The sequence below is a fragment of the Condylostylus longicornis genome, unplaced genomic scaffold (genome assembly GCF_029603195.1).
Source record: "Condylostylus longicornis isolate FDR11 unplaced genomic scaffold, ASM2960319v2 ptg000040l, whole genome shotgun sequence".
Lineage (NCBI taxonomy): Eukaryota > Metazoa > Arthropoda > Insecta > Diptera > Dolichopodidae > Condylostylus > Condylostylus longicornis.
Window position 1 is genome coordinate 3847958 of NW_026578009.1, and position 17928 is coordinate 3865885.

At 27.4% G+C, this 17928-nt stretch overlaps 1 protein-coding gene across 1 annotated transcript; it reads left to right on the plus strand.

Moving 5' to 3' along the window:
• The first annotated feature begins 872 nt into the window (after positions 1-872).
• Positions 873-13754, plus strand: LOC129609776 (SAFB-like transcription modulator). Its single transcript, XM_055521894.1, has 18 exons — positions 873-1140; positions 1207-1494; positions 1553-1580; positions 1642-1859; positions 1915-2228; positions 2367-2544; positions 2599-3263; positions 5498-5746; positions 6437-6447; positions 8539-8666; positions 8732-9043; positions 9196-9223; positions 9305-9458; positions 9521-9555; positions 10983-11949; positions 12408-12563; positions 12854-13165; positions 13249-13754. The coding sequence occupies exons 1-18, from the start codon at positions 1015-1017 to the stop codon at positions 13598-13600; spliced, it is 4521 nt and encodes a 1506-aa protein (XP_055377869.1). The 5' UTR covers positions 873-1014; the 3' UTR covers positions 13601-13754.
• The last annotated feature ends 4174 nt before the right edge of the window (positions 13755-17928 follow it).

Genomic DNA, 17928 nt, shown 5'->3' on the forward strand with positions numbered 1-17928 from the left:
TATAATTTTACGACATACAAGACAGCATTTCCTATGACAAACGAATTTTAAAGATAGTTACGCATTTGATAATGATCTGTCAAATTATGCATAAACGGCGATTATCGGAAAATTTATTGAAAAAAAATTTTGTTTGACTTGACAAAAAAAGTACAATATACAAAGTTATATACAAAGTTAGCTTTATCTGTCATATTTCTCACGCTATATTAAATTGAGAAAATTAGATGATTTTTCAGAAATTCTAACTTAGAGGCCTTGTAATTCGGAAAAGAGAGTCTAAACAATAAAGTTGAGTTAGTTTTGATATAAACTTTGACGTTATCAAAAAATAACTCAGTTATTTTTTCTATTTTTACCTCGTGAGGGCATTTAATAAAATTGGGAAATTTTTTTTTGTATTGTGCATGATTCTAGTGAATATTACTATAATAATGAACTTGTTTAATTTCACTTTCTTACTTTCGTGCTGAATTTTCATTTATTTAGAATGGAAGTTACAGCTATATGAACAGTCCAATCAAAATTAAAATCAACTTTCCTATTACTGAATAAAATTAATATTAATTGACCATCTGTCATATAAGATGACTTATTAATATATTAATTCCACTTTGGAAGAATAAGAGTGAAAGCATTTTAGATACAAATATGTCTCAAAATTGGATACGTTTTTTCTTTACTGAGTGGAAACATTAGTCATGACTCAATCAATGTATAATCTATGTATATCACGTCTAACAGAATGTCAATTTTGTGATTTTTTGTAATGTCAAGATGTATATGCAAAAGTTATTTTCAATATAGTTTGCCATACGGGAACACCAAATTGATATTTAAAAAATAAATTTCAACGGCAGTACCTACTCAACTGACATTTGAACATGAAATATTAAAATTATTTACATTCTATTATAATTGCTTGATTTCAATTTTAAGCTATGCAAGCGGTATAATATTAGAAGTTTATACAACAATCAAGATAACTACATATTTACAATACTACACAGACAAATGGCATCCGAAGTAATAGGTCGTAAATTAAATGAACTAGAAATTTATGATTTAAGAAATGAACTAGCAAAACGGAAGCTTGATACATTTGGTTCAAGAAATGACTTGGTTGAAAGATTAAAAAGCGTATGCATTAAATTACATTTCAAGAAAATAATTTCAATATGCACTTTTTAAAATAAAATCTTTCAGGCTTTGATAGAAGAAGGAACTGATGCAGAAAAATTTGTTTTCATTTTATCAGATAAAACCGAAGATAAGATTTCAAACTTTTCAGAAGTTAACAAATTACCTGGCATAAATGGAATAGAAAATATCAAAACCGAAATCTTAGATATAGAGGATATGACAAATGTCGAAGTTAATGAAGAAGAGTTAGATACTTCTTACAATTTTCAATTTTATTATGAAGAGGATAATGAAGAGTCAATGAGTTCAAATAATGCAGAAGAATTGCAAAATTCTTTCAACGAAGAGGACGTGAGTACTATCTAAAATTGAGACCAATTTTAATAACATAATCATATTTATATTTTAGGATCAAGATGACAAAGAAAAAATTAAAAGTACGTATATTTTGCTTTTTAGGAGCTTTAATTAATTTTGTAATTGAAATATCCTTGGTAGACATTATAAACAAAATTGATGTCGGTCGAAAAAAATCAAGAACGAAAATTGTGAGCAACAAAAGACAAATAGCTCGTCTAGTCGAACTGATGAAACAAAATTTGGATATTGGAAGAGGACTCATTTCTAGGCCTAATGCAAAGAAAAGGTGGGAAAGATTCACTGTAGAACTAAATAGTTTGGGCCCACCTAAACGAAATTCTGAAAAGTGGCAGCGTGTGAGTTTATTGCATCTCTATCATTTTATGATTTTTTTTACAAAACCATTTTTAGGTTTGGAGTGATTTAAAAAGGAAAGTAAAAAGAAAGCTAAATGATAATAAGGAAGAATTAATGACAAATTGTGGTGAATTGAATAACTGCTATCAGTTTTCTAAGACGGAAGAAGACGTCATAAATATTTTACAGCTACAAGTTTGGGTCAATCCTTCTGGCGAAATATTTGGATTAGATAACAAAGATACTGGGAAAACAAGTATTGCAGAAGAACCTGAAAATGTTACAGAATTTATTAATATTGCAAATAACACAGAATCTGTACTTGAGGAACCAGAGACTGAAAGTGAAGCTGAACGAAAAAAAGAAATGTAAGTGTATTTATATTTGCTTTAACGCAAGAACTACGGAAACAACCAATTAATAGTATTAATTGATCACAAGGTTTTCTTTGAAAGAATTGCTTTTCAAATTTTTAATATTAATTAATCCAATAAATGAAATTTTAGCACAAAAGTAGTGAGTAACAAAAGACAGCTGGTACGTCTAGTCGAATTAATGGAAGAAAATTTAGATATTGGAAGAGGAATTATATTAAAAGCTAGTGCGAAAAAAAAATGGGAAGAATTTGCAGTAGAACTAAACAGCTTAGGACCACCGCAGCGCAATTATGAAAAATGGCAGCGAGTATGTATAATTTCATACCCTTGTTCAAGATTTTGGTTCAAAAAATTTTTTTAGGTCTGGAATGATTTAAAATTTAAAGTTAAGAAAAAAATCAATGATAATAAAGATGAACTTAACGGAAGTAACTGTGGATCAAGCAAAAGTCATAAATATTCCGAAACAGAGCAAGCGATTATTAATATATTACAATTAAATCCTTGGTCAAATTCAACGATGGATATACCAAGTTCAAATGACGAACAAAAAATTCCAATCAGTGTTTTAGATCAAACCGAAAATGCATCCGAATCAAATAATTTTAATGCAATTAGTACAGAATCGGTAAATGAAAAATTTGAATTTTTACCGGAAAATTCAAAAGTGGAAAGGTCAAGACATAGGAAGAGACATAAAACGCAAATTGATCAACGATTATACTTACTAAAACAGCAAACCGATTCACAAAAGTTATACCAAAATGGTATGTTAAGCATCTTGGAAAATATACAAAAGGATTTACACTCTATTGAAGAATGTATAAGAGAAAGTTACTATGAAAATATAAAGTATAAAAAACGTAAGCTAGAATTAAAACAGAGAAAATTAGATCTTTTGGAACAAGAAATAAAAAACAAGGAAAAATATAGAAAAAACCAAGAACTCTATAGAGAAGCGAAATTAGAAATGAAAGAAAAAAAATTTACTTTGGTGAAAAATTATTCACTACATCAACATAACTTGTGATATTATTTCTTAAAAATATCCGTACACTGTAGATATATACACTAGCATGTGCATAAGTTTATCTTTTGTTTTAATTTCTATGTAGTATGCATTTATTTTTATGTTCGTTATTTTTGGCTTTGTGAAATTACAAAAATTATGTGTGTTTGTGAAAAGCTGTTTAATTATTTTTAATGAGATCAACAAAATATTTAAAATAAATCATGCAAGTAGCGACAAATAAACTAGACTGTATACATTATATTGACAAAATATAGAATTTCTGAATTAAAAGTAAATAAAATCTTCGTAAAACATATTATTATGTAGTTACACACACAGATAGCGCTCATTTCGATTATCTATTGCAGCGCTTTTTATGATTCAATGGTACTTGGAACTAACACAGTTCCTTAAAATGGTTTGAGCCCAAAATAAAATAAATTCAAATTTCAATTGTTTTTTTTTACTTGTAATTGATTGTATATTGCCTTTCCATAAATCCAAGCTCACGAATCACTATTAACTTAGTAATTTGAAAACTGTTTATTAAAGTGGAATATAAAATCAAAATTGTGAAAAGTTTGAATGAAAAGATTGATTTTGCTGATATTTTCGAAAGAATTTTTGTTTCTCGCATTTCTTACTAACTTTTTATTCACTTTCAAATGAGAATTTTTCGTTTTTCTAATGGATATTTAATTTTTCCAATAAGACAATTCATTTTTTCATTCTGATTTTTAAATTTTTTCTCAAATTATCGATTTTAAAAATAAAGTGAATAAATTTTTTATACATTTTAGAAAAAAAACCAGATACCTATGCTATATGAAATAATTCATTTCACCTGAAAATTCCATTATACAAGTATTATGATAATTACTCATTTTCCTCTCACTTTTCGAGTAAAATAACGAGATAGACGATCAGACCCTAAACGTTTTAAATAGCTTTTAATTGTAATTAATTTGTCAGTTTTCGAGTTTTCCATGTGATTATGTATTTGATTGTAAAAGAAAACCGTAATCTTAATATGTAAACAAAAAATTACCCAGCTGCAAAATGTCTATAGAAAAAAAAAAAATTTCAAATTAAGAGTGTGCGATCTTAAAAATTAACTTAAGAAACGAAAACTAAGTTGCCCCCGCTTTTGAAACGTGTATTAATTGAAAGACCACAAAATGTGTGTATGAATTTATTTACAACTTATGATAAAAAAATCTTATATCCACATACATACATGAATGCGCTTTAAAAGAAGAAGGATAAGATTCGGAAAAATTTCTTTTTCACCGGGTAGGTAAAAGGAAGATGCGTAATGTAAAATTTACAGAAAACGAATCTAAAAAAAAACACATTCATAACGAATGAAATCAAAAATAAAGAGGAAAAAACTTTAATTTCCTGTAGTATTAAACTAGAAATTGAAGACAAAGTAAATAGAAATGAAAACGAGAATAAAGACCCAATATATTTTATTATGGAAGATAAACAGACGATACCGTATCAAAATGAGGTGGGTAGTGAAATACATATGTACATACTTATATACATACTTATATACGTATACCTACTCATATTTTTTAATTAAAAAATTTATTTTTTAATTAAAATCAAAATTAATTTTTATGATAATAACGAAAATATCAAGGGTATACCTAATTTTGAATAAAAATTAATTAAAATTTTATTAAAAGGTTTTTGTTAGGTGCAATAAATTACATTGGCAACATCAACAAAAATATTGACTCTAAAAAACTAACCGAAAACAAGAACGAAAGTAACGAAAAAGATAAATGTAACATCAATTTTAAAGAAGCCAATTCAGAAAATGAGATTTGGATTTAAAAAACATTAAGAATTTTTGAAAGAATGTTGAAGGAGCTTCACCAAAAAAGAAAGGTATAGGGACCTACATGCTTATAATTAGCTACAATTACTATATTAAAATTGGATTATATTAGAAAAATTACATTTTTGTAGAATTATCTAATTAAATTTTCTAATTAATTCTAATTAAATATCAAAGACATTTCTCTTTCAATATAATTTTAACTAGCAACTTTGAAGCCTCAACTTCGTGGGATTCTCACATTCTTGGATAAGCATTTATAATGCATATATCTTCTGTAAAAAATATACGATAACAAATTCTTTATAAGCCAGCTAGGATGGCGGACTTAATGCTCAATCATGTTATTTTTAATGGAATCATAGAAGATGAATTAAAAACAACTGAGTTTTAAAAAAGAGTTAGAGAACAAAGTGAACGTTATAGGTCACATTCAATAGAAATAGAATTACGGAAGCATGAAAGACGAATCATAGAAATACGTCGCTGGCAAAGAGAAAATCATTTAGCAAGGAACAGAGAACAATTAGCACGGGAACGTCAAAGATTAGAAAATTATAAATTAAATCGAATAAAAATGAACAGAAGAAAATATGAGCATGAACAAATCGCATGGGAGCGGCTTAAGCTCCAAAGGCAACGGTTTAAGTATGAAATTTAGCACAAATTTTTCTATATTCACCATTTATGTAAATTATTAAGATGAGTATCAAACATCCTCTTATCGGATATGCCATTTTTTTATGGTAGAAAATATCCGTTCGCATTGCAAACTTTTATATCAATATTAATTTTATAGCTTCTATTGCTAATTTATTGATATTATTAAATTAGTATGTACCAATAAATTATTAGAAAACGGTTGACTTAATAAATTACGATTTTGATCTGCTCGAACAGCAGCGATTTCTCTTCAAACCTGTCAAGTGATATTGTAGCTCTATCAACTGGAATGAGATATTATGTGTCATTTCATCATTTACGTTACAATAGTCAAGACGACGCGGATAACAAAGGCTTTCAAAATATGCAGTACAATACAAGCAATTTGTGGTATAATATAAATTAATTTGTTTATCATTCAAACTTAATTTAGCTAGGCATTATATGTATATTAGATTAATATATTTTACAAAAATGTACGTGTTATTTATCTAATTTATTAATGGTTTCATATAATGCTATACTTACAATTATTCAATCAGAGAAACGCACTGCCTAAAGTAATCCTTCAATTTAAGTTTCATTTTGCCCATGTATTAGGATTATACTTGATCACATATATTTTTTAAAAATAAACTTCATACTTAATATCTTCAATATATTTCTGCTTTTTAGTATGGCCCCTGGCATGTTGACAATTACCAAACTGTTAAATCATTGTGTGATTTGAATAAAAAGTGGCAGACAAATTGGTAATGCAGAATAGTTTCAACAGAAATAAAATAAACGGGAAATTTACCAAATTCAAAGTTCAAAAAATTCAGTAATCTAATTAGGAACTAGAGCCATATAACGATTGAATTCCGTTAAAACAGAAGTTGAAAAATTTTTTTTAAGTTTTTTTTAATATTTAAATGTTAAGACACACACCAATATGTACATATTATGTACTTATATTAAATAAATAACTACACTGATATAATTTTGTTTTAGTACGCTTGTTTTCTTGAAAAAAAGTGCTATTTAAATTAGTATTTTTGAATTCCAAATCGAAGAATATTTATAATTAAAATTAAGTCTCATTATGTATCTCAATTTTTCAACACGAGTGAAAAATGTAACTTGTTAATAGTTAAATATAAAAAAAGGAATCTTTTAAAATTTTGCAACTCAAATTCTCATAATATGACTATGAGAATCTTTATATGATTACGACCACTGTTTCATAAATGGTTGACATTACGTTTCATTTCCTTACCGATAAAGCCACTTAGCAATAGAATGAAAAATTTAATGTCAACAATCATTGACGAAATAGTCGCCGTGTAAACATGGTGATTAATAGTTTGCCTTTCTTTACATTTAAATACCTGATTTATATGGCAGCTTAAGTACTTGACTTGAAATCAGCTTGAAACTCAAGCTGCGTTTTAATTATGTCGCCACGGCTGACGGCAATACGGATTTTTTTTATTGTCAAGGTACATACTAATAATTGTAAAAAAAAATACAAAATCTAATCTAAAGTAATATTTTCATGGATCACAGCTGACAGGAACACAAAGCTGAATTCAAAGACACTCGTTAAGTATAATTAGAGTAGCGCTCAGTGCGTAGGATACGTAGGTACGCATATGCGAATAAGGTAACCGAATCGAACACACGGCATAGTGTGACGTTTATGTTCAAAAACTTGTTAAATGTAATTTCATATGTAATCTTTTGTTAATATTTAAGTTCCCAAAAATCAAAATTACTTCCCAAAAATAGTTTATATTTTTAAATTTTAAGTTCGCACTTTACATAATATGTGAATTGTCAATAAGCAGATAATTTGACATTAGCAAAAAAACAATCATAAAAGTAAAAATAATTTGTACCTACGTGTTGTCAAAATCAAAAATTTCAATACCTTGCGTAGCTGCGCATTTAGTTTAGGCTATTTGATTTAAAATGTATGGGTATGAAAACATTTTGGCACAAGCACTACGCGCCCTTTGGGATTGATTTCTAAATCATAATTCGCTGGCAAAACTGTGATACCACGTAAGTGCAAATATTTCCAAAAGTACTTTATCAATTTTCTGTTGTTCTTCAAATTTTAAATTTACGAAACAATAAAAACTAATAAATAATTATATATTTTTTAAATAATTTTCATATTTTCATAAATTCAAAAGATGGATTATTTGACATTTCCTAAACAGAAAATTGGTAAAGTACTTTTGGAAATATTTGCACTTACGTGGTATCACAGTTCTGCCAGCGAATTGAAGTATGAGAAATATCTGTTGCCACTTAGTTGTTTCAATATTCCAAAATTTAATAATTTTGCCACGGAAATTATCGTTATAGTAATGAAAAAATAATCAATGGAAAAATTGACATATAAAAATGAAAATTTAGGTATATTTGTTTTGAAAGATATATATTTCAAGGATTTTATTTAGCTTCATTTGAATTGAAAAATAAAAAGGAAATGTAAAAAATTAACCTCTTTAGATCGAGAAATACTTAGATTGCTTAAAAAACTATGATAATACTATGTATGTCACCCAACACCTGTCATCTAGAAAAACATTCACATTTTCTCTATTTGTCTATGCATTTGCTGACAAAACTTAATGACTTGACTATGCATAACACGGCAGTACTAAAGACGTACGGTAAGTCTTATACATTTGATGACTAATTTTAATTTAATAATTTATTAACCAGGTTAAAATTGGAAAGAACCCATAAAAAAAGTTATTGAAATTAAAAAAAAAAAGTGTAAGATATGTCTTCGGAAACTTTGGGCCGGAAGATAAGTGAGTTAAGAGCTTGTGATTTAAAGGACGAATTGGCCAAGCGTAAATTGAATTGTAATGGTTTAAAAAATGAACTTATTGAAAGATTACAGAATGTAAGGATTTTTATTTCTGGGTAGCCATTTTGAAATTTTTAAATTAATGGAATAAAAAATTTTAGGCAATAAAAGATGAAGGAAAAGACCCCGAAAAATTTCTATTTCCATTACTTGATAAAAGGGGAACTAAAAATTTGAAGAAAACAGAGGAAACTGAAATACAGTTGAGTATTTCAGCGGAAGAAGCTTCAGCACCGGAGGAAAGTGAAGAAAAAAACGAAAGTGTGGTTGTGGATGAGGTTGGTAGCGTTGATGGAGATGAAAATGATTTTCAAGAACAAGTTGATGCTGCAATTGAAAATACAAATGACAATGAAGAATCAATTAATTTGACAATTGGTGAAGATGAACAAAAACTGCTTCACGAGGAAGAGGTACTTAAAGCTTTTATTACTTTTCTGTGTTTCGAAATTCAAAAAAATTTCATTTTAATTAGATAACTATGGGTTGTTATTTTCCTTTAAATTATGTCAATAAAAATGCGTTTAGTAGGTATCAATATATTAATCGATAATTTGTATTTCAGGAACAAGATGAAAAAGAAAAGCCTAAGGGTAAATATTTGGAACTTTTTTATTTTAAAATATATTTTACCTATATGTATGTCTTAAATTTTGCGACTGCTTAAAAATTAGGTGCCAGTATTGAAAATTCAACAAAAGGTGAAAAGCTAAAGGAACAAGAATCTAATGCAGAATCTAAAATCAAAACTGAAGAAAAGGATCAAGAGTCTCAAAAGGAAGCGCATAATGGAAATGATGAAAAGAGTCAAGAGAAAAAAAGTGAAAGGTACCTATGAATGATTGTCCTGTTTTTCCAAATTCTTACCTAAAATTTAATTTAATTTATAGTGAAAACAAGGTTCAACAAACTAATCAAGAAAAAGGTAAATTTAAATATATACGAAAAACAACAATATGAATTAGAGTAAGTTATTTATAATCATATTCGATTACTTAAACTATTATTACGTTAGCGCGGCACTATATGATTTTGGAATCTGTAAAGTGATTTTTTTTTCACTTATACATAATTTCTTTTCACAACTATAGCAGCAAAATTATTAAATATAATAAAAATGTTCATGCATAAACACCAAAATTTTTTACAATACGATTTATTAACTTGTAAGTAGGAGCCTCCTACCTACTTCAAACGGAAATTTTCTATAAAGCTTTTTATTTTTATAAATTTTCTATATGAAAATTTACTTATCAGCAACTCGTTTTTATGAAAACTTTGGATAAGTGCATGCCAGCATCAGTGGTTTCGTAAAATTACTATGAAGTTTCAACATAAAATAAACTTATTCTCAATAATTAGCAATATTTCAACTAAAGAAAACCTATTTTACAAATTTAAGTACAACACTAGTCTGTAATGTGGAATAATGTGATATAAGCATGTGATTCATGGAGATTTGATTTTCAATCATTAAAGCTATTGGAAAAAGAAACGCGGACATGCCTTAAAGATACAGGAAATTAATTAAAATACAAATTTGTTTAGCCATTTTTCAATTGAACAACCAAGGGGTATATGTAATATCAAATATCTTCACTAGTAAACCCATCTATCAAAAACAGAAAATTGAAATCCAAGTGCAGTTAATGTATTAGCCATCCAGTCAGCTGATATTTTATTGAATAATATTGCAGGACATTAACTTGATGATTTAGGAAGATAGCAGTAGTTAACAAAAGGTCTTTATTTTTTTACGAAAAATCGGAAATACGTCATCACAATATTAATTTTGGTTTTACCAATTTTTTGCAACATATGCGGCATCTAATTGTTAAATTAAAATCTATGAAGGAGTGAAGAGGTAACAAACGCATCGGGCAGATTGCAATTTAACTCAATCAACATTTAAAAACAATCGAATTAAACAGAATAATATTTAATATGATTTTCATCAAACAGCATTTAAATATTTGTAATGATACAAAATGAGGCGATTTATAAAAATTTAAACGATATGTTTCTCTTATTTTGTCCAGCCGGATTGACTATTGGATTTTAAAGAATAATAACTAAAGTTGTATTGTTTTCTTTATTGAAATATTGCTATAAATTAAAATAAAATATTACTTTCTGAGATTCCAAAATTCATATAAAAGTTTTGTATTACCTTTTTTCACATCGGAGGTTATGAATTTGCTCATCGATGGTATAAATAAATAAATAAGTGACAAGTGTAAATTTTTAATAACTTGAAACGCTTTTTACCAAAAACAAAAAAAAACCTATATATACATAATTGTAAAATTAAAAATTAAAATTCTTTCCGCCCGCTTTTATAAAAAATTGCAGAGAAAACAGCAGAATCAAAGATAGCAGAAAATAAGACAACGGCATCCACAACTTCAGCAGCAAAGTCACATCGCAACTTGTGGGTATCTGGTTTGACATCAATAACAAGAGCTAGCGATTTGAAGTCAATATTTTCAAAATATGGTAAAGTCATTGGAGCAAAGGTTGTTACAAATACTCGGACACCGGGCAGTCGCTGTTACGGTTATGTTACTATGGGCTCTTCATCCGAAGCAACCCGCTGCATCGAACATTTGCATGGCACAGAACTTCATGGCCGCATCATATCTGTGGAACGTACGAAAAATGAAATTGGTGGTAATAAAGCTGCACATCAACGCAAGGAAGAAGAAAAACAACGGCGTCCGTCGAAAGAGTCTAAGCGCAAAATAGAAAATGACACTTCGGTTAAAAACTCTGATGACAGAAATAAAGATGGCAAATCAAAAAAAACGGAAAAGGAAACATCGAAAGATCAAGATCCAGAACAAGTTAAAAGTACAAAAATCGACAAGAAATCACCAACGAAAGAAAGTGTCAATGACAAGAAGATTGAAGAAAAAGATACCAGACATCGTTCTGTAAAGAGCAGTAGCAGAACTTCTTTGGAACGTAAGAAATCTCGCGATCGTAGAATAGCAGAAGAAAGGGAACGTGAAAGGCGCGCAAGAGAAAGACGGGAACGTGAGATATTATCATTCAAAAAAATTCGTGAAGAACGTGAACGTCAGAGACTACGTGAAAAGGAGAGGGAACTAAGAGAAGAAGAAAGACGTCGCCGAGAGATACGTCGCCGTCAACGGGAAGAAGAAGATCGTTTAGTAAGAGAAAGGGAAAAGCTAGCTCTAGAACGTGAAAGATTAGAACGGGAGAAAGCTGAGTTACTGCGCTTAGAAAGAGAGAGACAAAAATTGGAACGTGAAAAAATTGAATTGGAACGCCTTGAGTTGAAAAGGCAACAAATGAAGTATGATCAACATAAATCAAATATATTTATTTTTATTTTTATATAAAAAAATTAATTTTCAAAATTGAATTTAAATGCATTACGTGTAATTACGTTTATATATACGTGTATATCATATACACGCATATATTGTAACGAATTGATATGTAAATATATGTATATGTATATAAGTACATATATGCATGTGTAATAACGTCTGTATGTATAGATATACATATATGTATATATTAATTCAGTGATATATGTTTATAAATTATATGATTACAAAAATGTGTATCAATAGTAGGCAAAACGTTCATATGAAAAGAAAACAGAGCTGACTTGCAAGTCACTTGAATGGTGATTGGTTTTTGAACCTATCATTTGATTTTAATTTAGATGTAATATTTACAATAAAAATAAGTTTATTTAAAAAAAAATTGGCACTAAAAATAAAAGTTTTTGTTTTTTTAAACCAGAATTATGGAGCAAAACTCTCGTATTGAGGATAAGAGGCCAGTGAAAAGAACATCTGATGATAGGTATGGGGAAATAGATAGAAAGCGTTCAACAAATGACAGACGATTTGAGGCTCCTCCACCTCCAAGATTTGATTCCTCATTAGCAACGAACAGGTAAATATTGTAACCGAAAACTTATTAAAGATAAAGATGACAAGTGTTCATTGCAACTTAGGAAAGCTACTAATACCACATCCAAATTACGTATAATTGTTGTAAATTTTTACTTATTTTGCAAATTCATAATAATTATTAATAACACATTATCTTAATACAAGGCGGTCGATTTAAATTTTCAGGCTTAAAGAATGTTAGCAATACCAAAAAATAATTTGCAATTTACGATCTATAATCTAATGCGTGGTATGGATATTAAAAAATTTTCTAAATTTCCTAAATTTTAGCTATGATCGTTCTGATAAAAAGAGAGACGATTATGGTAGTAATAGTAAACGTGATGATTATGTTTCTTCAAAACGTGACGATTACATCGGCTCCAAGAGGGATGAATATTCAAAGCGAGAGGATTATTCATCTAAAAGATCTTCTGACATTGTTGTACCCCCACCACCTCCAAGACATTCTTCTGGATATCACTCGAGTCACGGGGGTCGAGAAACTCATGGTGCTAGTCACAAAACTTCAAGATATATTGAATCAGAAGTTAGACCAATAAGTTACAGAGCAGGTCGCTCCCCAGACAGAAATGATCCAAGGTAATTTTTTAATAACAATTTGTTTGGAGTAAATGAGTATTCAATTTAAGCTAAAATAATAATTCTTTGAATGTTATTTTCAGAACCACGAGTAATAAACGATATGATGTTTCATCCTCATATTCGGAAAGGACAAATAGTACTACAGCTTCCATTTCAGGTACAGCACCATGGCATTCTGGTAACAATCAACCCATAAAATCATTCGCTAGTAGTTCTATGCCAACTAGTAGTAATGTTGGTGTCTGGCCAAATAAATCCAATGAAGATCATTGGGGTAGACCCATAGACGCACAAGATCGTTATGATAGAACATATAACGAACGAGTCGGATATGGTGTAGAAAGTCCACGAAGTGCGGCCATGTTTGGGGGTAGGCCAGACAGTCGATATAGTGGCCAAATCTCATCAAGATATGAAAATGGAAAATATTAAATACTAAATAAATATGTATTAACATCACTAAATTTGGTCTTCTACTTCTGTGTATACATATGTATTATGTGTATTAATAAAATGTATTTAATAGCTTAAATTTTTGTAAAATATTTGAGTTATTATTTACAGTTTTTAAGTTTTTGACCTTTTATTAGATGTTCACTTATATTAGACTTTAATTTTTCTTTTAGCGATATATGGTTAGATATTAAATCAAATTTGATCTTAAATTTTTAGTACAGATATTTTGTTTCTGTATTAGCACTTTTATAATTAAAAATAAAAAAAAATATATTTCAAATAAAAACTAAAATTAAATGACAAATCTGTCTATAATTTTTAACAATGGAGCTGGGGAAAAAAATACAAAATTTCAGGTATTATATTATAAAAAAAAGGTTATTATTCCATTTGACTATTTTTAGAGAGACTATTTTAGAAATTCAGGGTGAAAACGGGAATGTTATATGGAACTACTTACATTTAAAAATTTTATATGCTTCATGAAAAATTTCGCAATTCGTGTTGCTGTGCCCTAATTACAAATATGCAATACATGCTTTTCAATTTTTAGAATTATTCTACAAATAAAAATTAGAACAAGAAATGTCTCGGGAAAAATACATTTTGGGTTGAAAAACTTTTCTGAAGAGGATTCCATGTGGTTCCTCGAAAGAGTCCTCGAAAAGAGTTTGAAAAATTAACGTTATATTAGACTTTAAAAATTTTGTGTTTCAGAAACCCTTAAGATATGAAATAAAGCTTCAAACTTTTAAATCTTTTTTAATATAAAAATTTTAGTCATTTTCAATATTATAAAAAATGGAGTAATGTCGGTTTTCGAAATTTCCCCCTCTGCTGTTCCAAACAAAAATTTAATTTATTTTCAATGCTCTGAATAATTGTACATTTTTTGGCTGCTATTATTGAATCACCTTGCAGTGATATGCAATTTTGTTTCGGTTAACATTTTTTTGTTAAATTTTCAGGTTAAAAAATTCTGCATATGTATAACAAATGCATAATATAAAGAATTTTACAGGCACAGTACAGTTAGCATATTTTGCAAGCAAATCTTATAATATTTTTTAAAGGTTATCATAGATGTAACTAATAAAATTTTAACTGTTTGGTGTTGAGATAAAATTAACTTAAAATAGGCAGGTACTAAGGTATTTTTCGCAATGAGAATCATATAAAATAAAAATAAGAAAAGAAGAAAAAATACTTATTTTATTTTAAAATTCATTTACTTTTAAAAAAATATATTTTGAAAATTTTATTACAAAATAAAAAAAAATATAGTAAAAAATAAAAAAAAAAATAAAAATTATTTATAAAAATTTTTTTTTATAAAAGTTTTGTTAAAATTAACTTGAAAATAAAACAAAACATTATAAATAGGCTTAAAAAAAAATTAACATAAAACATTTCTATAATCAAATCTTGGTTATACATACATAATAGTTAAAAACATAATAATAATAAACGATAATACATTTTTTCTATTATTTATAAATTGTAAGATGAAAAATTACTAAGATTTCCTATTTGAATTAAAAATTTTTATATAGGAAATAAAAAGTATTTATTATTACAAATACAATATCCAAGAATAAAATGTTTTAATAATTAAGATTTTTCATTCTATAATGTAAATACGTATTATGTACTCTGCAATTGCATAATTATAAGTTTAACTAATTTCAAAAAATTAAGGAATAATGTTACTTTTTGCCTTAGCATTAATTCGGATGAACTATTGTTCGAATATGAAGTTGATTAATTAATTAAATATGAATACCTATATTATATTGTGTTGAATGTTAAATGATATAGGTACCAGCAGTTTCACTAAAAATTGTAAATTTTAATAATTGAAAGTTAATATTAGTTATTTTTGTTCTCATATGTTAAAAAAATATATTCCTACTGTGTTCATATTATTAACACTAATCATACCAAGACTTAATATATACCTATTTCTACCATAGCGGGTCAAATGACCCGTTGTGGTAGATATCGGTATACAACAAGAATTACTCAGAATAAACAAAACAAAACAAACAAAAAAAAATGTTATAACTGTACATTAATTACTTAGAAAAAGTCATGAAGTCAAATGTGCAAACGCAATAAAATTATACGTGCATTTTCAATGCAAAAGTTCAAAATGGGTCATTTGACCCGTTATGGTATGTTTAGTGTTAATAAATGGACGAAAATTTGGTAATTATAAAAGTTATTAAGATATTTAATTATTAAATCGATACTCGTATAATAGATTTTACAACAATAAATAGACAAGGAATTTGTGGCCAAAGCGGGATTTACGTCGCACAAGGGATCTGATCTCTCTCAGAAGGGAGGATATCAGTGCTGTGGTAGGGGTAATGACGGGCCATTGTCTGATCGGCGAACATGGAAGGAGAATGGGCCGCCCCGCAAACGATCTTTGTAGGAGTTGCTGTGACGAGGGGGAGGAGGAAACGGTGCCAGCACTTTCTATGCTCATGTCCGGCACTGGCGAACTCCTAGCAGAAATTCCTTGGGTCTTACTTCTTCGGGCACGCTACGGACTTAGCGGATGTAAGCGTTAGGAATTTGAACCGATTTCTAAAGGGTTCGGGATGGTTCATATAGGCCTAGTTGACCTATGTGTACCCTTCGGAGAGCCGCAACCTAACCTAACCTAAATATTCGTTTATTTATTGATTTCTTTTTTGGGTTTCAGTATTTGAAAGTTCAACATTTCAGTATTTTAGCAATAGCATTACTTTTGAAAAAAAAACTCATTTTAAGGAACTAATATAAAATTTTATAATTCATTTTAGAATTCATTACATATAGCTCAACTTCTTAATAAAAAAAAAATTACATTTATGTAATTCATTTATACATATAGTTTCCGGCCTATCATTTATAAAAGATCATTCGACTTATTTTTTTTTTTTAATTATTATGTGGTGACAGTACGTAATTTGTTTCACGTAACTTATTCAGAATGCGATGTTTTGAATTTCTTAAAAACTGGTGGTAGCACGTAGCTTTGTTTTGAGCATTTTTCAAGTCGTTTCGTTGTTTTCATTTTGTTTCGAATATTTTTGATAGTAGATATAAAGATTGTGTTCCAATACTTTTTTTCAAGTTGTTTCAAAAGAATTTGTACGATAACAAGTAAATGATCGGTAAAAAAAAAATTTTAGTAAGTCAAATTTTTTTTTAACAAATAATGAAATTTAGTGTTAGACAAAAAATTATAACTATAAAAGAAAAATAGTGATGAATAGATAAAAATGATTCTAAGAACAATTTTTGGCTTTTCAACAAGGGCTGATTACACGAATGCATTATTACAGTTTTAAAACCAAAAAATAAACCCAAATAGATATGAAACAAAATTTTTTTTATATAAAAAATTTTATTTCGTTATTGTTATTTGTTCGAAACGATACATACACACAAGTGCTACCATTGAATTTTTGTTTCGAATTTATTTTGTTTCGAATAGTTCAATTCAAAATCAGTTACATGCTACCACTACTATTTAATTCAACAAAATTATTCTTGGATAAAGAAGTTATAAAATTTAATTTTATACATATTATAATACATTATGTACACATATATATATATATATATATATATATATATATGTATATTAAATTAGTTTTAAAGGAATTTTCTCTACTAAATGGCAGTTAATCATTTAGTCTTTTTATACTTATACATAATATTAATTATTATTATCAAATTATAGGAATTTTAACTTTTTTTTTTTGATTTTAAAAGTTTTGATTATTTTATTCACATTTTATAAATATTACAAATATATTTATACACATACATACATTTCTGTATTTTCATATTATATAAAAAAAATTCAATTTATTTTTTTTTTTTTCAATTTTATTAATTATTGTGTATCTGTATAGATATTTCGTTATACTCGTATAGTAACAAAACTTTTTTTATTTAATTATTTTTAAATTGAAAAATTTTATCACTATAATCAAGTAAAATTTTATTTATTTATTTATTTTTTTAATAAGGACTTTTTGTTTTTTTATATTTATAATATATTCAAATTTATTTAATATAATAATAATTATCCTTAAATGGCAAGATAATACTAAAAACAAAATTATTATACTATGAATTTTTAATAATTAATAATAATTAAAAAAAAAAAAAAACAAAGCCTTTTGAAGCATTAAAAAACAATAATTGTTTCAGTTATATAAAAAAAAAAAAAACCATTTAATTCTATTAGGCCTCTTAAAAAATATTTAAACAAAACAAATTTTATTCTTATATATTTTTGT